We start from the raw sequence: 23,001 nt of genomic DNA, 5'->3' as shown, positions 1-23,001 counted from the left end.
CATAGAACTACATAGCCAAATGACAACTAAGTAAACAGAACAGATTAATAGGAGCAGGATGTAAATGATAAAACTTAAACTCTATCCAGAAGGGCAACATTTGTAGACCTTTTTCTTCGAATCCAGGGTCAGAACTTCATGGCGCCCACCGACAGGCTTGCTGGAAGGACAGCGAGTAAATGTCACTTACCTGACATGTCAGAAGTTCTATGGGGATTGGGCTATGCAGAGAGTGGCTTGCCATCCTTGTACCAGGAGGACGTCAGGGCTTTTAACTGAAGTGTGTGGGTGGAGTGGGGAAGAGAGAGACTATAGCAAAATGGCCTAGGAGGTTAGCCTATCCGTAGGCTATACTGTACCCCTGGGAACACAAGTGCCACCTGTTTTAACTTAATCCCACCCTCACCCAGCCTCCTTTCCTGTCCTGATAACAAAATGCCCAGAAATACCTCTGTCTGTGCTCCAGCTCTTAGAATCTGTGTATTGTCTGTAGAATCAGCACTGGTCACCATTCTCTATAGTGTTGCTGGGGCTATAGAGCTGCCAGTTAATCAGACAGGGTGGCAGTTCCCTCCAGAGTGAGGGGCATAAATCCCATCTCAGTTAGGTGCCCATGGAACATTTTAAGGCTGAGGGATGTGCGACATTGACAGAAATACATTCTTTGGTGACTATTTTGGTGTTGAGGTAGGAAACCCCAACATTCAAATGTCCTGCACCACGAGTTAGGTCATATGTGGCCTATGAGCCAAATGGCAGAAAGGCCTTGTGCTTTCATGTTTATATGCATTTTTATAAGGAAGAATATTTAATAAATTCAAAATTGATACAACTGAATTAGTAGCAATGATAATTCAAATTATTAAAAAGAATTTCACAAAATGCAATTATAAATAACTAATTGACAAGTCATAATGAGAAGTATACCTCAAAATGAAATCCTTCCTTTAGTGCAATTGCCTGGAGGATTTTTGAAGAGACTGTACTGGACAGCATATAGATTTTCTTCAAAGAGTTGGATTCTTTATTTTGCTTCTTCCAACAAGTAAAAATCCACCAACCCAACAAGGCACCTAACTCATTTCCGGAAAATACTTTCCATTCTCCTCTGAGTAAAGAGAATTTGAGAATTTAACATTTTACTTAATACTAAAAGCATAATGAAATTAATCACAGAAGCTTAAAGCATTTCCATGAGAAGTATCTCTAAAGTGCAACAGTATTGTCGCATATCCTAATACAAGTGTGATGAAACCTATATGAACAAACACTCAACACTAAAATAGACACATATCAAGAGAAAGCTCATAAGACATCCCCATAAAATTTATGTGGTAAAATATAACAGGCACACGCAGGAAAAAATGGACAGTCAAATTAATAACTATAGCCAGAGCCACAAAAACACCAAGCTCTTTAGCAAAATTAAAATAAGACTCCATCTGTTGCAAAGCTTCAAGATCCAGACCTTCCATACTGTATGGATCACCTGATCTCTCCCTTTTCATTGTTTCTTTTTGCATCTAAATGCTCAAGAGGCCAGTATATACTGGTCAACACAAAGCAGCAAGAAGTTTTGTATGAGACAACAATGTCTACGGAGTGATCTTTACTGGGCTTGCATGAATGCTTGCACAACTCCGCCTCAGGAATACTACAGTTTTACAGACATTAGAGAGGCTAGGCAATTAATTATCCACCGCTACACTTAGAATAACCATTTTAAAATTAAAGACCTCTCTAAAGTTTGACTGATGCCCTTCAGGGTCTGTAAATTTACAGGTGTCAGGATACTTTTAAGTAGTTACAGATATCTTTTATTTTTCCTTAAAACACATTCCTTGAATGCAAATACAATGGTACTACAGATAAAAACATCCGGGAAGGCACAGTGCACAAGGTATGTGCATAATGAATTCCAGAGATTGTCAAAGATTCTTAGTGAATTATCTGTCCCTCTGTGTTCCAAAAGCAGCCTTCTGCTTGGTCCCCGATATACTATGTATTTACCTGGTTCAAATATCTTGTGGATTCTTTCTTAGAGGGTTAGCTTTGTTCCACACTTACAAATGGATAGGCCATCTGAAGATCATCTCCCAGATCTTATCGCCTCTTCTCTTCCCAATCCCTATATGAAGACAGTCACTCCTTGGCTATTTTCAACCGACCAAAGGTGAGTTTGCAATATTGATCAGCATATTTTACACCTCCCCTTTTTCTGAATACCATATTGAGGCTGAGGAAAGCTCTTCAATTGATGTCTAAGAGTTTAAACTCATGAACAAGAATACACTGAGAATATTTCAAATGGCACAAGACATTTTGCTGCATTGGATGTCTAGCAAGGCAGCAAAACATTGTGTCACATAATTGAATTAGTAGCAATGAAAATTCATATTATTAAAGAGTTCCACACAAAACAACTAATTGACAAGTCATAACGAGAAGTACACCTCGAGCACTGCATGCTCTGTAACCTTTTCCCCCTCACATTAATCAACAAATTCACAGAGAAACCACATGAATAGGATAGATGACGTCATAATTTCAACAAAATCAAATAACTCAGACCGAACATTCTGAAACTCTGAAATTCTTTTAAACCCTTAGAAATTTTACAGCATAGGAAAAGTAGTAGCAGCATCTTACAAATTTATTAATTCATGAGATGATGGTGTCGCTGGCTATGCCAGCATTTATTGCCCATCCCTAATTGCTTAGATGCAGTTAAGAGTCAATCACATTGTTGTGGGTCCAGAGTCTCACATAGGCCAGACCAGGTAAGGATAGTGGTTCCCTTCCCTTAAAGGGCTTTAGTGAATTAGATGGTTTGCTCTAACAATTAACAACAGTTTCATGGTCATCATTAGAAACTAAATTCTATATTTGTAACTGAATTCAGATTCCACTATCTGCCATGACAGGATTCAAAACCCAGGTCCCCAGAACATTACTCAGATCTCTGGTTTAATAATCCGGCAATAATACTACTAGGTTGTCGTTTCCCTTTAAAATTCAATAAAGGATTGATGTACTTATCATCTACCTCTCTTGTTTCTCAGCTACAGCAAGCCGATCAGCATCTGGGTCATTCGCTAAAATGACTGTGGCTCCTTCCCTGTCAGCCAGGGCAAAAGATAAAGTCTGGAAAAAAAATGAGAAATTTTACTTAGACAACATGGGAAGTGTAGGGTAAACAAAAAAAAAAATAGCCTCCAGCTCAATTGGACTGCTTCCTCCAAGTAATGTGGATAATAGATCAGTCACAGAAAACCCTAATTAGGTCAAATTGGAGTATTAGGAAAGAACAAATGATTTGATTGAACTTTTCAAGAACAACTGTTTATAGTAGAAAGAGATAAAAACATTCCTGGTATTTTGGAAGTCCAAGACACAAGAACATAATCTAAACATTACAGTTAGATTGTTCACTCAGTTGTCCCACTCAGCTGCACAATACAGAGGTGGTGGAAATGGTTCAGGGATATCAAGATGGGCGTGGAGACTTGGTCACAGTCACTGAGAATGTTATTTGCAACAATGACGGTTCAAAGGTTAAAACTTGGAAGTAAATCAAACAACAAGTTCAGAAAAGATAGGCAGATTTGGAATGATCAAGTACTTCAAGTGGTGGTAATTTGCAAGGATAGATGTTTTACAGGCTAGTATTTAGAGGAGAGGGATCCCTAACAATTCTGGAAGCGACAGGTGCCATTCCTGAGAAAGCAGAACAATGTACAACGCCAGCCAGCATGAAGGTCTTGAAAACAAGCTGTGTCGTTAGCAATTTAGAGGTTATGGGGACAGGGAACATAAAAGGAACTTTGAGAAAATTTCAGCATTGTTCGGGGTGATGGTAGTGGGGGTGGGGAAACACGGGGTGGAGAAGAGAGAAAATAAACCATCTCCATCTTTGGTGATAGAGAAGTCTATTAGCCCCTCACAAATCTGAGGAGAGGAAGAGTAAAGAGCAAGGGCTTTCCAGAGACAGTTGTGAGTGGAGAAAGGAAACTAGATCTTATATTTGCATTCCAGGATGATAGTACATTAGGAAATGGTTTTGGGAGACAAGGTCCAAAAATGCTTAAAAATGTTCAGACACATTTGTCAATGGATGCCTAAATTTGTGTGGTACCCAAGAGTTTAAGTTGGCACAGTCTGGAGAAAAGATGACCACGTCAGGTAAAACAACCAGAGTGGGAGATTCTAGTCAGGGGCAGGATATTATTAGGTGCAGCGCATCTGGGGGGCCGAAGCAGATCTTGCGATTTCCACCATCACTCCTACAACCAGCAATATTCAGTGGCATGCAGTAAGAGTGGAATGAATGCCATTATGAAAAATGGAATAGCCGTCAGATGCATAATCAAATGGATATTATACCCGAAGGTGTTATTCCGGAATTCACTCCTGTCTCAATTCAAAGAGGACAGTGTGAAACATGCCCCGAGCTCAGATTTGTTTTCTTACTTTTCAATGCAACCATCCATTTGGCTCTAAGGTTTTGGAATAGATTTGTAGTTTGGGTTGTAGGTGTTGAGGTTGGTTGACTTGCCGAGCTGGTTTGTTGTTCTGCAGACTTTGTAACCGTGCTGGGTAACATCCTCAGTACAGCCTCTGATGAAGCATCAGTATGTTTTCCTGCCTGGATTTTAAACTCTGGGGTCCGTTGCGATGGACTGCCTCACTTTTGGGTTTCCTCCATAGTGGAATGTATATGGGGTCGAGTTCAATGTGTTTATTAATAGCATGCTTCGTGGACTGCCATGCTTCCAGGAATTCTTGTGCTTATCTCTCCTAGCCTGTCTCAGGGTCTTGGCGTTGCCCCAGTCGAAGTCACGGTTCTCCTTGTCCATGTGGATTGAGATGAGTGCGTATTGGTCGTGTCTTTTTGCAGCCAGTTGGTGTTTATGTACTCTTGATTAGTTTTCTTCCTGTTTGTCCGAAGTAGTGTTTCTCAGTCTCTGAAGGGGATCATGTAGTTAACATTGGCCCTGTCCGTGGCAGGGAGTGGGTCTTTAGTTCAGGTGAGCAGTTGCTGTAGGGTTGATGTGGGTTTGTGTGCCACTCTGATGCCCAGTGGTCGTAGAAGTCTTGTGATGAGTTCTGACGTGTTCCTGATGTAGGATAGTGTGGAGAGTGTCTCAGGGCATGTAAAATCTTTCTCATGCTGTTCCTGTAGCCATCTCCTGACACAGTTCTTTCGATATCCATTATCCTTGATACAATGATATTCAATTTATTTTGACAGATTTGAGTTTTTAAAAAGACTTTCCAATTCTTCAATAAGGGGTGACAGTTCTGTTTATAATAGATACTAGGTTGACAGCTGTGTGGGACTCAAGGGGATGAGGATTCAGAGGCCTTATATTCATCGTATGAGGTAGAGAAATTCCTTCACTAAGCAGCTCAAGGAGCAGTATAGCCTTCTCCTGCACTATTTCTTGCATCTTTTATCTGAGCTTGAGAGGAAACTGATACTGTCAAGAATTCAAGTTTGAAGTCGAAACAGCAAATGAATTTATGACCATTTATGTATGTTAAGGAACAACTACATTTGCTAAAAGAGCTACCTACAAACAAATGCATATTTCTGGTAGCACATTAGCTCACTTATTCTGAAATAAAGCAAATAAGCTATAAAAAGTGAATATAAGCGTCAGTGTGTTTGATCTACTCATTCAGACTCTGATTTCTTCACATTTTTGCTGCTTAAGCTCCATTTCTTTCGGCAAAAATACACAAACATTACATCTTGCAAGAGTTATAAACTACATGTCTACGGAGGTGGAAATCATGCTGTGGGCATGATTATTTAGTGTATTTTGTTTTTGGCTCTGATTCACCTCAGAGAAGATAAAATTTAAGCATTCAATAGTTCAGGAGGATGTCATAATCCCTCTTTTAAAATAAACTCACCATTCTTCCCAATCCTCAAAAAGAGTTAGCATTGAAGGTTACTGTTCAATTAACTGCAAGACTAGGTAATCAAGAGTGCCATTACAAGTCTCTGGCATAGCTTTCTCTATGTGTATTTAAGACACTTTTAGCTATTGCACGACTGGATACTGGTTCACAGTTCTAAAGGATAAAAACTGCATTAAATGATTTTTTTCCTGTGGTTATGGTGGGATGTTAATGACATCAATTTTTTTCTTTAAAAAAATTCTTTGACTTAACAACATTAAAAATTAGCAAATCCTTAAATCTTACTCAGGCATAATTTTCAGTTGAAGGATATATAACAGCAATGAAAAGCATTGATATCCCATCAGAACCAATATTCAAGCAGAAATGATGACAATGTTTGCTACAACAACAAGCAATACTTTTTACCAGTACATCTTTTCCTTCTTCTGGATTTGGGTATTTGACAGTCGGAAACTCTGGATCAGGATCTTTCTGCTCAGGAACTGCAAGGAGATTGGTGAAGTTGAATGACGCAAGAGCGGCTTGCACAAATTTGTGTCCGACTCCATGTACTGAAGTGTGGACAAATTTAAGTTTAGTTTCCTTGTTTACATCCCTAGATAGAAAGGAAACCAAAGTCAGACCAGAAAACAACATTGCTATGTCAAGGAAATTGAAAGTTGTGACGTTTCTGAATAATAAAACAACTTTTACAAAAACAAACTGAAATTAACATCAAATATAAAGTGTAGCAAATATTTATTCATAAATAATTTGCTCCGGTTTCTTCCCACAGTCCAAAGATGTGCAGGGTAGGTGGACTGGCCATGCAAATTTGCCCACAGTGTTCAGGGAGGTGTAGACTAGGTGGGTTATAGGGGAATGGGTCTGGGTGGGATGTTCTGTGGTTGGGTGTGGATTTGTTGGGCCGAAGGGCCTGTTTCCACACAGTAGGGATTCTAATTCTAAAAATTCTAATTAAGAAATCTATGAGAGTTAGCATGCCTTTGAAACTTGTGCTGCTTCACATAGTCATCTGCTCTCATGTCAAAGGAGATAGATACTGAAACTCTACAACAACACAGGAAGATTCATAACCACAATGCAACAGATGGTAACTATCAGATTCCAACTTTTCATGTTTCAAGTACAACAACAACCTGGGTTGATACAGCAACCACAACAGCCAATTGGATTGACACAGCACCTTTATACTTAGAAAAGCTGAGGTGAAGGGTAAAATATTAGGAAGTGTGATAAAATAGCAAGTGTGGAACACTTTAGAGGTACAGAGACAGAAGGAGTTAGTGAGAGAATTCCAGAATATGTAGTTTATATGACTGAAGGCACAAGTAATGACAACGGGCAAAGGAAAAGTGAATGCACAAAGGGCCAGAATCAGGAGACAGAGTTTGGAAAGCAGGAGGTCAACTGTAGTGCCACAGACTAAGAAGAAAAGGAGGGGCGGAAAGCTATGAATGGATTTGAAAACATGAATAAGCTTTTTAATCTGAGGCACAATAGAACTGAGAGTCAATGAAGCTCATTAAGAACCAGAGTGATTGGAAATCTGGACTTGGTGCAGGCTATGATACAGGTACCAAAGATGTTGTTAAGAAAGCATATGGTGTTTTGGCTTTCATTAACAGGGGGATTGAGTTTAAGAGTCGTGAGATCTTGTTGCAGCTCTATAAAACTTTGGTTAGACCGCACTTGGAATCCTGCGTCCAGTTCTGGTCGCCCTATTATCGGAAAGATGTGGATGCTTTGGAGAGGGTTCAGAGGAGGTTTACCAGGATGCTGCCTGGACTGGAGGGCTTATCTTATGAAGAGAGGTTGACTGAGCTCGGTCTCTTTTCATTGGAGAAAAGGAGGAGGAGAAGGGACCTAATTGAGGTATACAAGATAATGAGAGGCATAGATAGAGTTGATAGCCAGAGACTATTTCCCAGGGCAGAAATGGCCAACACGAGGGGTCATAGTTTTAAGCTGGTTGGAGGAAAGTATAGAGGGGATGTCAGAGGCAGGTTCTTTACACAGAGAGTTGAGAGTGCACGGAATGCGTTGCCAGCAGCAGTTGTGGAAGCAAGGTCATTGGGGTCATTTAAGAGACTGCTGGACACGCATATGGTCACAGAAATTTGAGGGTGCATACATGAGGATCAATGGTTGGCACAACATCGTGGGCTGAAGGGCCTGTTCTGTGCTGTACTGTTCTATGTTCTATCCTGATAAGCTGAAGACTACAGACTTGAATAACAGGACGCCTGTTCGGACGGCATTAAAATTGTTGAAACTGGATGTGAAAAATACAAGAACAGGAGTTTCAGCAACACATTCATTGAAAGAAAAATAGAGGCTGATAACTTGGAGACATTGAAGGCTGCAGATGCTGGAAGCCAGAATCAATAAATGTGGAACTGGAAAACCACAGGTCAGACAGCAGAGGAGTAGGAAAATCAACATTTTGGGCCAAAAGCCTTCATCAGGACAGGGGACAGGAGGGGAACCCTGAAATAAATTGAGGGAGGGGGGTGCAGGCTGGGCGGAGAGATGGTGATAGATGGATGTAGGTGGGGGGGGCGGTTATTGTGATTAGTCTGTGGGAAGGGTGGAGTGGATAGGTGAGTAAGGTGGACAGGTTACGTCAGGTCAGGGAGGGGAAGAGGAGGGGGAGGTGGAGGTCTGAGCAAGGGATAGGGATGGGGGTGGGGGTGGGATTTTGAAGCTTGTGAAGTCATTGTGCTGTGAGCTCCTAATGCAAAATAACAGATGTTGTTTCTCTAGTTAATGTTTTGCCTTACTCTGACAGTAGAGGAGGCCAAGGATGGACATGTCATCAGGGTAGTGGGAGGGGGAATTAAAATGGATAGCAACTGGAAGGTTGGGTCGATTGATGCATGCAGAGAGCAGTTGCTCCACAAACCAGTCCCTGAGTCTGCATTTGTTCCCCTCAATACAGAGGAGCAACATATCAGGAGCAACAGATGCAATAGATAAGGTTGGATAAAGTGTAGGTGAATCTCCGTCGAATCCGGAAGGATTGTTTGGGGCCTTGGCCAGAGGTGAGGAGTAGGGATAGGTGTTGCACCTCTTGCCATTTCGGTGAAACATTCTGGGTGTGGTGGAGAAAGTGGTGGGTAATGTAGAGCTGATGAGGGAGTCAGAATGAACGGTCCCAGTGGAAAGCAGACAGGGATGGGGAGGGAAAATATCTTTCTGGTGGTGGAGTCTATTTATAGGTGGCAGCTATGTCAGAGGATGATGTGTTGGATTTAGAGGTTGATGGGGTGGTACACGAGGCCTAAAGGGGACTCGAATGCTGTCTGGCTCACAGATAGATGCTGGTGATGTTGTACAGAATCAAAACAAAGGGTACCTTGTTCGTGGTAGATGCGAAGAACCTGAATAGGTCTACTCATTAATGTGCAACAGCGAGAAATCATGGCTGATTCAAGATAGGTTGCTGGAAAGGAAAGAGAGATAGTAGACAAGTGAAGAAATAATGATAGATATTGTTGGTACACATGTGGAATTGCTTCCTTGTCCTCAGATGTTTTGTTAAGTAGCAGAGTGTAGATAAACAAAGCAGGCAGAGAAAGCAAAGAGGAGCACTTTAAGGACAAGAAACCTTGCAGAAGGTGTTTAAACCATAAATGGGTAGGTAGAAAAGAGGCCAGCAGGAACATAAGGTACCAGTTTGCAAGAGCTCAAGGAGCTGACGGAAGGGCTTTTGAGGAGATGTTTGTTTAAATGACAGGGGCAGGAATGGAAGTTGCACAATTGAATCCTAAAGAGTCAATTATCCTTGGTACAGTGGCTCAGTGGTTAGCAATGCTGCCTCATTGTACCAGGGACCTGGGTTCAATTCCAGCTTGGGGCGACTATCTGTGTGGAGTTTGCATGTTCTCTCTGTGTCTGAGAGAGTTTCCGCCGGGTGCTCCAGTTTCCTCCCATAAGGTTAGATCAATTGGCTGTGATAAATTGCACACAGTGCGTAGGATGGGAAATGCAGGGATAAGATAGGGGGTGGGTCTAGGTGGGAGGGTCGGGTGATTGCAAGGGGCCGAATGGCCTGCTTCCACACTGTAGGGATTCTATGAAAAAATAATATTTTGCTGAGCTGTGAGAACAGGATGGATAAGGAAGAATCTTAATTCAACATATAAAATAGAAATTTTGCAAAAAAAAAATCAATTTTTTCTGTATCACAAGTTAACTAAATATAGGTAGATTGGAACTCGAGGCCAACAGCATCTGTGAAGATAGAAATAAGAGCTAACTTCTGAAAGGTTCTCAGTCACCACAGATGCTGCCTGACCTGTTATATATTGTCAACATTTTCTGTTTGTATTTCAGTTTTCCAGAATACAAAGTATGTTGGCACTACAAAGATATAGCAGGATTCCAGGTAAATCCAAAGGTCTAGAAAAAGCTTGGGACTTCTTTTGATGACACAAGATCAACTACATAAAATAAAATTATTGAAAGGTGATATTATTCAGTTTATTGTAGAAATGATTTCCATTTATTCATGGAAATGTGGATGTCACTGGCTAGACCAGCATGTATTACACATCGCTACTTGCCCAGAGGGCAGTTCTGAGTATTAAGAGCGTGGAGTCACATGTTGGCCAGAACAGGTATGGGTGGCAAATTTTCTTTCTGAATCAACATTAGTGAACAATGTGCTTCTTATGACAATCAACAATGGTTCCATGGTCATCACTGGGCAGGCTTTTAATTCCAAATTTTGTTTTAAACACAATTCAGGCTTCTTTGGCCGTAGTGGAATTTGAATCCATGTCCCTAAACATTAAACAAATTAGAATGGAGAAACTCGGCAGGTCTGACAGTAACTGCAGACAGAAAGCAGAGACAACATTTCGAGTCCAGTGATCCTTCACTGGAAGTTTAGAAGGGTCACTGGACTCAAAACATTAACTCTGATTTTTTTGTCCACAGATGCTGCCTGATCTGCTGAGTTTCTCCAGCACTTTCTGGTTTTGTTTCCATTTCCAGCATCTGCAATTTTTGGGGGTTCAAAGTCACTAGTCCAGTGCAATTGTCATTACTCATTGCCTCTCCAATGCATTTGATCACTGACCTGTGAAAGCAATGCTTCTGCAGGCATTCAAGATATTTACTTTTCATATCTTCATAAGGGTCTTTAATGAGGGAACTGCTGTCAACAAGCTTGTCATTCCATGACTCTGGCCATGGCTCCAAATTTTCTTCAATGGCTTTTGCAATTTCTTTATCATGAGGTGAGATAATCTGAGCTCCATTAGACCAGTAAACCTAAATATTACCAAACAAACCACAGTGGTTACAGCATCTACTGGTAAAAGGATAATGACTGATCACTCAGAATTATTCATCTGCATATAGCCTAAAAATAAAAAAAATTACTGCAAGCAAGGATGAGTAAAGCCATTCAGAACAAACATTCAAACAAGCATGGAAAATGTTATCAATTCTGGATAGCCAGCTTCTTTCCTGAAATACTTTAAATCACCAATGCATTCAGTTTGGAACTAAATCGCCTTTTTAATTCAAGTTGAGCCATGGAAGCCTAAATGATTTGATGACGTGCAAGAAAATAAACTCCGAAAAAAACAGCAAAAATAAACTCACCATTCTCATTTTCTGAGATAGCAGGAACTGTAAGTGCTGGAGAATCTGAGGTAACAAGGCGTACAGCAGGGCGAAAATGGTCTAGGCCCAAAATGTCAGCCTTCCTGCTCCTCTGATGTTGCGATCATCCAGCTCTACACCTTGCTATTCTCATTTTCTGAACAGTTGCTCTACCACAAATAATTCATTTATTTAATGAGCCTACATCATGAATGCCTGCTTAAAGAACTTAAGTGAAGATGGAATTTTCCATACATTGACTTTATACGCATACTAATTACACAAAGTGCTGATGTTCCTACACTTCTGGATCACAAAGAATTTGGCATGACCATAAAAATAATGACGTTTTTCTGGAAAATGGAAATGGTCAGTTGACAACATTATCCATACGCTGAAATAATTAAGAAATCAGAAGCATTGTCCATTCTAACATCCCAAGGAAACGAAGTTTTTTTAAAAAAACACAGTTGTTTGGTGAAGCCCTGTCTGGCATTTTATCTTTTATGTATTTGACCAAGTTATGATCGCTGTTCTTAAAAACCATGTCAATGTTTTTAACTTTAAAAAATTGAAGGAGTTAAAATAGTGATAACAGGTGTATTTTGCAGCAAGTCACTTGAGTTTATAAACAAATATAAATTGCTCAAAGGCACTAACTTCTGGAATAGAATACCCATTAGGTAAGGTAAACCAAATGTTATTCATGCAACAAAATTATTGATAGGTGCCAATTTGGTGCTGAGTGCATTGTCTTAAGTGATCATAAAAATACAAGGCAAAGTCAAATAAGACACAAGGACTTTGTAAATATGAACTTAATCTACAGCAGCCTTACGCTACTTTTACAATGAATAAGGCCCATGCATGCACAATTGGATTTCAAAACCAGCTTTCCACAATATTTAAAATAGTCTGGGAGGCCCAGAGGTCCAGCAGATTTTAACCAGACATCCCAACATTGTTTCAGACTCTTGCTTTCTGCAAACTGTAAAAGTAGGTCAAGAGAATAAAAGTTAAATTGAACTGACCTGCAAAAGTTTCAAAGAAAAGAATGATAGCAGAAGAGAAACAGATGGTTAGGGAGGACATCCAGAATTTGAATAAGAGGGCACACATGATTTAATTTTAATGGCATTATCATTATGTACTTTAGTAAAGCATAAATTAGGGGTTGTGTTTCCTGCATTACAACAGCAATGACACATCAGAAGTGTATAAATGTTTTGGGACATCCTAAAACGTATTTTCCAAATTTTTTGTTGAAATGATACATCTTAAATTCAGTCTCAGGTCTGCACAAATGTGGAATGTAGAGGTAGGGACTTCGAAATTAAATTGCTGATGACATCCGTTTGAAAACATGCACAGTTCAAAGAATTGCTGAGTATTTTCAGCGTTGATTTTAAGTGCTATATGAATAAACTGGGTATACTTGAGCTGACTATTTTGTTGTACCATATCTTGTAATTAATGTTTAGGCTAAATTTCCAAAACAGTTGCTCAGGAAATCAGAGCCCAAAAGAACTGCAGATGCAGTAAATCAGGAACAAAAACAAAAAGTTGCTGGAAAAGCTCAGCAGGTCTGGCAGCATCTATGGAAGAGAGAACAGAGTTAATGTTTCGGGTCGGGTGACCCTTCCTCAGAACCAGACCCGATTTGCATGAAATCTGTTTGAGTAGAGCTAAGAAAAAGCAAGAGGCAACTGACACTGGATGGAATTAGCCAGCAAATAATCATGATAGTGTGGGGCATGGTACAAATCAGGAGCTGAGAGAATCTCACAGCATGCGCAACACAGCAACCATAGATGACTTCAATTTGCAAATAGTCAGGTCAACCAAGTGAGCACTGAAGCCATGGAGGTAGTTTCTCAAGAGCCTTAGAAATGGTTTTCTACAGCAAAATGTTGAAGAAGAGACAGTTATTACTCTGTAATGAGAAAGGACGGATTAGTAATCTTGTGGTAAAACAAATTTTAGGAATGAGTGACCAAACATGATAGAATTTTACATTACGTTTGCAAGTGAGATAGTTCAATTTGAAACAAGGGTGTTAAATTTGAATGAGGGAAATTGAGAAACCACGAGGCACAACTTGGCTGAGCTGGATTAGAGAAAATACATTAAGAGACTTCCACATCGGCAAGGACGGTTTTTTTTAAAATTATCATATCTGACAGCAACGACACATTCCTTGGAGGAGCAAAAACTCAAAATGGGTCCTTCATCCATAGCTGACAAAAGGATGTTAAGGAGTGTATAGGATTTAAAAGAAAAAAAAGTGGGAAGAAATAGCATTAGATCAGGAGGATTGATAATTTTTTTTAAGGAATACAGCACAGGAGGAACAAGAAATCATTAAGGAAAAAATATATGAATGTAACCTAGTGAAAAAGACTGTAAAACCTTCTAGATACATAAGGAGGACATGCTTAGCCAAGATAAACGTCGATTCATTAAAAATAGCTAGAGTTAGGAAATTATATGTGGAATAGAGGAATGGTAGAGAAACTTAACCGCATTGTGCCTGTTTTCACTGAGGAAAATAGAAGAAATCTTCCAGAATAAGAGACTGAAGTGACTAAGGAGAACAAGGAGTTAAAAGGAAATTAGTATTAGTGACAGCATACTGAAGGATTTAATGGGATTGAAGGTCTACCTATACTCTCCTCTCCACCAATGTTCTCCTCTATCCATCTTCGGTCCGCCTCCCCCTCTCTCCCTATTTATTTCAGAACCCTCTCCCCATCTCCCTCTCCGATGAAGGGTCTCAGCACGAAACATCAGCTTTTGTGCTCCTAAGATGCTGCTTGGCCTGCTGTGTTCATCCAGCTTCACACTTTGTTATCATGCAAACAAACTTGTTAGGTTTTTTTTGGAGGATGTTACTAACAAAATTGAAATCTTCAGGAAGCTTTAGATAAGACCCTCCACATGAGTCTGTTTAGCAAAATTAAAGCACATGGCACAGGAGGTAATATACTGGCATGGATTAAAGGATTGGCTACCAGGCAGAAAATAGTACAAGAATAAATAGATCATTCTCACATTGTTAGGAACTGCAACAAAAAATACTTGGGCACTAGCTGTTCACAATACATATCAATGATCTGGCCATAGGACCAACTGCAAAATTTGCAGATGTTACAAAGCTGGCAGGGATGTATATTGAGGAAGATGTTTTCAAGTGGATTTGGACAGGCTTAGTGATTGGGCAACAACATGATAGTAGGAATAGAAGGTGGAAAGATGTGAGATTTTCCACTTCAGACGTTGAGAGTATTTCTTAAATGATGAGAGGTTGGAAAATGCAGACATGCAAATGGATGTGGGTGTTCTTGTTAAGAAGTTACTGAAAGCTAAAAAGCAAGCGTGGCAACCTATGACGAAGGCTACTGGATGCTTTATCACAGGAAGATTTGAGTATAGAACAGTGAAGACTTCTTCCCACTGCATAGAAGATAGTCTTCCAGGTTTAGTTTAACCCGTGTGCAGTTTCTGTTTCCCCAGCTCAGTAAAAACATTATTGTTCTACACAGAATGCAATGAAGGGTCACCAGTTTTGTTTCTGAGATGGTGGGATTGTTCTACAGAGAGAGATTGGGCAAGCTGGACTTGTGCCATCTAAAGTTACTAAGAATAAAAGATGATCTTACTGAAACCTACAAAATCGGGGGTAGAGATGGACAGGGTAGATGCACATGTATACCTGGTTGGGGAGCCTAGAATCAGGCAAGCAACTTAAGAAACAAAAAGGGGATGACACGTTGGAACAAAATGAGGAGAATGTTTGTACTCAGAGGAACTTGCTATGCCAGAGGGCTGTGAAAGCACAATCTGTGTTACATTTAAAATAAAGGGTGATAAATGTTTGAATATCAATGGTGTTAAGGGCAATGGGCAAAAATCATTTGACACCAGGTTATAGTCCAATAGGTATATTTGACATCCATGAATGCAAAACATAAGCTTTCAGAGTCTCGCTCCTTCTTCGGGCATTAGAGAGAGAGGTGGCATCAGACAGAATTTAAAAGCAAAAGATCAAAGGGTCATAAAATTGATGTGAAAGTACTGAATCTCCCTGCTCTCTCTCACACACAGATCTATGGGATGGATTTGCATCTAAAGATTTGATATTGCAGATACAGTCTATTTTGTTCAAAAATCACACAATTTGTGGATAGTGGCATTTTATAAATTCCTACTTTGGAAACAAAACCAGTCTGACTTCAAGCTAAAACACAATGGAATTCTAAGCAAGGCCTCACACCTTAAATGTATTGCCTGACCTGAGATATCACCTCTAGGAAACTGAACATCTTTAGTTATTTCAGGCAGTGACTTGAAAGAAATTCTGAGATTTGCATTTTAGTCAAATCGAGACCTGTATGTCCTTTCTAATTGATTAAAGATTTTTCAACCATCTCAGGTTTGTTCATTATATTTGTATAAATAATCATAAGATTACCTTGTAACCATTGTCTTGTTTGGGATTGTGAGATGCTGTTACCATGATTCCTGCACACAGTTTCAGTTGGGATACTGTAAATGGCTACGAAGAAAATAATTGAATAGAAACAGATACATTAAAAGATGAATTAAAATTTTGTACTTGTTAAGTTACAAACTGCAAGTTGGAGAATTACAGGCAGTCCCCTAGTCGCAAACAGGCCTTCATGTAGAGTTCATTCACCAGTTGATCTGTATGCAAATCAAAGCACAATGCTGACAATGTAAAGTAGCTGCTCGTTAGTACAGGAAACTCTCACCTACCAGACCTTTAAAATTATGCCCCATATGATATTACTTTTGCAAGTACAAGCAGACTTAAGTTGGACTTTCATAAAGAGTATAAACGGTATTTAAAGTAATAAATTAAACTGTAAAAATGAATGAACCGACTTGGTTTTTAAGAGTTGTAGCATGGGGAGTTTGGGATAACTTTTTAAAAAGTTAACTGACTCGGTACAGTTTGTCACGTGACAAATCTGTACATTCAATGCATGAGCACAAAAGCTGAAACAATTTATAGGTATCAACGTAAGAGGTCAACAGTTGACAGTGTTTTGATGCCAGATCCAAATATTGGCTGGGATATTGCAGAGAACAGAGAATCTTGTTGTCAGTTGTCAAATTTTTTGTAGCTAAATTGGCTTGTACATTTCCTGCATTACAATAGCAACCACACTTCAAAAATACTTCACACATCATCATACGGGGCATAATTTTGAACTTCACGAACACACCAGTTGGGTGGCACAGTGGCTCAATGGTTAGCACTGCAACCTCAATGCCAGGGACCTGGATTCGATTCCAACCTTGGGTGACTGTCTGTGTGGAGTTTGTACATTCTCCTCATGGCTTTCTGCCACAGTCCAAAGATGTGCAGGTTAGGTGGATTGGCCTTGCTAAATTGCCCATTGCGTTCAGAGATGTGTAGGTTAGGTGAATTAGCCATGGGAAATGCAGGGTTACAGGGATATGGTAGGGGAATGGGGATGGGTCTGGGTGAGATGTTCTTCAGAGTGTCATTATGCACTGGGGCTGAACAGCCTGTTTCCACACTATGGGGATTCTATGAATGCAAACTCCTTCCTGACAACACACCGTATCATTTTAACAAGTGATGATTTTCTAATTTACACAATTAGTTATTTTTATTCATTCACATATGTCACTATCATTGGTAGACTAACATTTGTCTATTCCTAATTGCCCCGCTGAGGACATTGGTGAGCTGTCTTGAGTTACTGAAGTTCTGGGCTGTAGGGATATCTTGAGTGCTATTAAGAAGGGAGTTCCAAGATTTTGACTCAGTAACAGTGAAGAAAGTCTAAGGACAGTTCTAAGTCAGGATGGTGTGCGACTTGGAGGGCAACGTGGAGATTCGAGTCTTGCTAAATTACGGTGGTGCATTAGATAGATGGTACATACTGCTGCTATTTGGTGTTGCTTGTGGAGAGAATGGTGAATGTTGAAGGTGCTGGATGATGTGTTAATTGAATGAAATGCTTTGTCCTGGATGGCACTGAGCATCTTGAGTGCTACTGGAGCTGCACTTATGTTGGGCTTTGCAGATGCTGGACAACATTGGCGAGACAGGAGGTGAATTACATGTCACAAAAATACAGCCACCATCTAACGTGGGAGTTCCATTCTTTTTCTGGTAAACAGTAACTCCAAGTACGTTGAAAAGGGGGATTCAGCAATGGTAATGCCACTGAACAGCAAACCACAAAGGTTTAATTCTTACTTGCTGAAGATAGCAAACAGCTCTAAATTGGTCAACATTGTTCTTTAGTTGAAAAATAATGCACCTTGGTATATCCAATTTTCAGACAGCTGCATCCGACTGTCCGAGGTCTGAATCTTCACATAAATTTTACACAAACTGGGGCCATCTGACTCTACAAACACATTAAGCATAATCCAATTAAAGTCTCAAGCTGCCCTAGTCTTAACAAACAAGACTGCTACTCTCATTAGCAAGATAGCTGTTGGTGGTTTAACCAGAGAGTCACAAGGTCTAAGGCAAAGGGAAATTGAGAAGGACAGTCTTTCATGGTGACCTAGCCAATGTGGGAATTGAACCCATGCTGTTGGCATCACACTGTATCATCAACCAGCTGTCGAGTCAATTCTGTTTGATACAATTAAGATCAGATCAAAGGCAGACAATTTCAATCAATATCTAGTGCTGCAGATCGCATAGCCGCCTCAAGCTACTTCCTTGGAGAGAAAAATAAATATGAAGGCATTTGTCCACCATAAAGAAGAGAGAAGAAACAGGAGCAGGAGTAGGCCTTTCATCCATTCCAGACTTCATCACTGCTCAGTCAGACATTGTACTTTGCATTGATATTCAACAAGGAGAAAGACATGGATGACAGCAAGGTTAGACAGGGGTCTGTTGATATTCTAAGACATGTCAAAATTAAGTAGTCGTTTTGGATGTTTTAAAAAATATTAAGGTAGACAAGGCCCCAGGGCCTGAGGGGATTGATCCCAAGATACTGAAGGAAGGAAGGGTGGAGATTGCTGGAGCCTTGACAGAGAGCTTTGCGTCATCTTTAGAGGTGAGGTCCCAGAAGACTGCAAAACTGCTAATGTTGTTCCTTTGTTCAAGAAGGGCAACAGGGATAATCCAGAAAATTATGAACCGGTGAACCCTACATCAATGGTAGGAAAATTATTGGAGAAGACTCTTCAAGACAGGGTTTACTTGCATTTGGACAATAATAGGGTTATCAGGGATAGTCAGCTTGGCTTTGTGCAAGGGAGATCTTGTCTCAAAAACTTGATTCAGTTTTTGGAAGAAATGATGATGATTGATGAGGGTAAGGCAGTTTATATTGTCTAATAGACTTTAAAGTATTTGACAAGTTCCCTTGTGATAGGCTGGTCCTGAAGATCAAGTTGCATAGAATCCAAGATGATTTGGCAAGTTTAGCCATAGAAGAGACAGGGTAGTTGCAGAGGGGTGTTTATCTGACAAGAGGTTTATGACCTGTGGTGCTCTGCAAGGATCAGTTTGTAAGTGGAGCTGTGAACAGTGAGGAAGATTGGTATAGATCAGCTGGAAAGTTGGGTAGAGAAGCGGCAGATTAAATTTAATCCAGAAAAGTGAGAGGTGATGCATTTTGGGAGATCAAATGCAGGAGTGTATACTGTAATTGGTCAGACCTTGAGGAGCACTGACATACTGAAGGATCTTGGGATCCAAGCCCATTGTTCCCAGAAAGTCGCAACAGAAGGGGATAAGGTGGTAAAGAAGGCCTACAGTATACCTACTTTCATTGGTTGGGGCACTGAGTATAAAAGTGGGTGAGCCTTGTTGCAACTGTGTAAGACTTCAGTCAGGCCACATTTGGATAACTGTGAATAGTGCTAGACACCACACTGTACAAAGGATTTGGAGGCTTCGGAGAGGATGCTGAAGAGATTTACCAAGATGTTGCCTAGATTGGAGTATTTTAGCTAAAAGAGAGGTTGGACAAATTTCGATTGTATTTGCTAGTGTTGGAGGCTGGAAAGTTTTTTTTAAAAACACAGCAGGTCAGGTGGTGTCTGGAATGTGCTACCAGAAGAGGAGTAGAAGCAGACATAATAGCAAAGTTTAAGAGGTATTTAGTCAGGCACATGAACAGACGGAGAATAGAGGGATTAGTTTAGAACTGTATCATGTTAGCACAAATGCCTGAAGGGCCTCTGCTGGACTGTTCAATGTTCTAAGGTCATTACCTGACATGTATGGGATGAAAATTAAATGCCAATTACCAGTCCAAGATTGGATGATGGCCAGATCTTCCTGCAATTTGAATAGGGTAAGCATCAGAATGGTGCTGAACATTGTACAAGCATCAGCAAACACTCCACTTTGGATCTGACTGAGAGATGATTGATGAAAGAATGAAAGTTGACTGGGCTTCTGACAATGTGCAGCGGTTGATATGATTGACGTATAACAGCAGGAACCATTTTCCTTTGTTAGGTTTGGCTCCAGAAAGTGTGCTTCAGTAATTCCTTCCACTTGCCAGACCAAGACCAAGTGCACTGTGAAATGTCTCTGGCAAAAGAAAAGGCAACTCTTCTTCCAAGTGCCATCTCAAATCGCCCTTATTAACGTCGTTCAGAGATACAGGAAGAAATGCAGAGCTAACACTTAATTGGTGCATCACAGTTCAACTCAGTATCATATTTTTCATTCGATGCCAACAATGCTAGTACTTTTTGATAAGTGACAGATGTTCCACTTTTCTTCATAGCTCATTAGCTCTTGCACCTAGGATTATTTTTAATGCCTCATGATAACCTGGCTTCAAAACAGGCTTTAACACAGCAAAACATTCCAAAATGCTTCACAGAAACATTGTACAAAATGTGGCACTGATCTATATGTACAGATATTGGGAGAGGAAGAGGTCAAGGATTGATCCTTGAGGAAGCTCCAGAAGTATCAATGAAGAACAGGAAGAGAGAAGCCACTGCAGGAGAGTCTCTGGCCACATGTGGGCAATCAGAATAGAGCTAATAACAACAGTCTCACTAATCTGTCCAACAATTCTTTGAACCCCACTGAATCCTTCTAAAGTTTGTGCAATGTTGATTACCAGAGAACTCAACTGATTTCTCTGCTTGATACTGTACTAGAACTACTAAAACTAAGTCCCATGTTTGTCAAGGGATGTCTAACTTCTCCAGGTAAAGCAATAACAGATGCCTGAAAAATTAAACTGGTGAGAACTAGTCACTTTGATTGTCAGAAGTAGTACCGTGAAGAGTGCACCAGTCAGATAATGATTGATGGTCAATTCCTGAGTTTTGGTTAACATTTAAAGCAGACAGGTTAACTCTGATTGTTCAAGACATTTGAAATGAAGCACAGAACCTTTACCACTTATTTTCCCTGCAGTGTTAATGGAGAGATGTTTATATTAGGTTTAAAACATTTTGATACACATTTAAGGTCATTAGCTTTTTACTTAGTTTAGAACAGTTCGGAACTTCAGCCAAGGTTGAGTTCAAAATATAAAACAAATTACAAGGAAACAGTAACACGTACCACCAATGGGGTTGGTGTAATCTGAGAAAACAGATATACACGAATTCCTTGGCTGGCCAGGACAGTGGCAGCTAATCGTGCAAACCTGTAAGTCACAGAAACTGGTTAAATACAAAAATTTATATGTGAAGTAGAAAAACGTACACTTTTGATTAATTAGAACCAAATTTTAAATATCTTTTAAATGTCCATGTATGCAAACCTGCTACACTGCACCAACATACAGTTCCTTTCAACAATTCAAAAGGTAATTTTATGCACAGAAGACTTTTTCTAGCAAGCAGTTCGAAAAGGAATCAGAAAGCACGAGTACAAACATCAGCATGTTATGTTTATACATGTTTACTGAACTTAAATCGTACTTCTTTCCGTTCCATTATAAGACCATACAAAATTGAAATCAGTTTAACTGACTTAACCAGCCAGGAAACAAAGGTAATTTAAAACATGCTTTCTCAACAGTCAAATAAGTGAGAAAAACAAATTTTAATGTGATATTAAATCACTAAATAATTTGAGACATCTTTAAGATCCATATAAAAATATACTGGTTGAGTTTCCATATTGGGCGCAATTAGAAGTGCAAAATCAAATTCTGAAGTGAAGTTATTGTCCAAGTGTTAGCTGAAACACATTACGATAAGCAGACAGTATTTCATCAGCAAGTGCAACGGAGGTTGTATTTTACCAATTGTTCACTCTCTCTCTCTCTCTCTTTCCTTACTGCACTCGGAGCCATTCCAAAGACTGGAAACCTGAGACAGCTTTATTACTCCAGCTGGAAATGGCTTTACCAGGAGAAAGTGTCCAGTTTAATCACCTACTATCCCATTTTATGAAGAAAATTAGGCTGCCTAAAAATCACGAGGAACCATTAGTTTAGTTAATTGTACTGTATAAAATAATTTCACAAAGTGAAAGCTTTGAAGACAGTAGCTACTAGTGACAATGTCGGTTACAATTTGACCAGTTTCAGGCAAGACCCCTATGTGAAACAGTACCCCATAACATGTTCAGACAAAATAATCACGTGCGAGAATTCAGGATCCAACCTGGGAGAGATCTACCTTTGCACTTTAACTCGGTACAATAAACATTTCAGGCTGCTAGAGATTGAAGAAGTTATTTTTCAAATAAAAGAATGAAGTAATCCCAGTTGACAGCAAGATTATATTTGCTAATTTTCATCTTGGTAATATACTTTACACAGAACAATGAGTAGATTTGCAATTTAGCTTCAACAGTTTTGTTAGTAAGTTAAACATCTTTCACTTGCGTATAACTCAAACAGCACAAAGTACATCATGATACTGTTTTCAGTGTGGTCACAGTCCCAATAAGACCTAAGTATCTGGTTTCTTGTTAGTTTCCTTTCCCCCAGGTCAAAACAAACTCCACCTTTTGCTGCTGCTTCCACTGGGAGGGTGAGCACGTGCATCAAACCCAATTATCACACCTCGGTCTTTTATATCTGAAAACGATTTTTCCAGGTACCTACACAAACCCTGAAGAAGCAAAGAATAATACAAGTTAAATCCAAGTACTTTTAACTTCTTTTTGAAATTAAGTAACAAAGTTTAAGAGATCATTTAAATTAATGGGATTGGATTTATATGAGGCTAGGGATAGGGTTAAGATATTCCAATAAATGTCCTATTACTGAACCTTAAATTTTTGCCTCCTTTTTCTGTCAATGATGCATACTAGTGTAAACTCCTTGTGGAGAAGCTGACTGACAGATCTAAAGTAAATGCAATTTAGTGATTGTCCATTTCAGCACATTACCGTACAAAATCAATACCACTGCCTGATTTTAGAGTCTGGGATGGCCGCAATTGTGAGGCGTTTAATGGGAGTTGCCAACTGGACACCAATGGCGGGGTGCTAAG

General features: G+C 39.8%; 1 protein-coding gene across 1 annotated transcript in view; it reads right to left on the bottom strand.

Annotated features, from left to right (window-relative positions):
- pgm2 (phosphoglucomutase 2) overlaps nucleotides 1–23,001 on the bottom strand; it is a 50,128-nt gene that overhangs the window by 15,885 nt on the left and 11,242 nt on the right. The window contains exons 3-9 of the mRNA XM_048530968.2: nucleotides 22,511–22,617; nucleotides 21,113–21,197; nucleotides 16,019–16,102; nucleotides 11,018–11,211; nucleotides 6,337–6,526; nucleotides 3,047–3,144; nucleotides 928–1,108 (exon numbers count right to left, since the gene is read on the bottom strand). Coding sequence (XP_048386925.1) covers nucleotides 928–1,108; nucleotides 3,047–3,144; nucleotides 6,337–6,526; nucleotides 11,018–11,211; nucleotides 16,019–16,102; nucleotides 21,113–21,197; nucleotides 22,511–22,617 — 939 coding nt within the window. The remainder of the gene's footprint in view (nucleotides 1–927; nucleotides 1,109–3,046; nucleotides 3,145–6,336; nucleotides 6,527–11,017; nucleotides 11,212–16,018; nucleotides 16,103–21,112; nucleotides 21,198–22,510; nucleotides 22,618–23,001) is intronic.

This window comes from Stegostoma tigrinum, chromosome 1 (assembly GCF_030684315.1).
Source record: "Stegostoma tigrinum isolate sSteTig4 chromosome 1, sSteTig4.hap1, whole genome shotgun sequence".
In the NCBI taxonomy this organism is placed as follows: Eukaryota; Metazoa; Chordata; class Chondrichthyes; order Orectolobiformes; family Stegostomatidae; genus Stegostoma; species Stegostoma tigrinum.
This window is presented reverse-complemented; position numbering and strand designations above follow the sequence as displayed.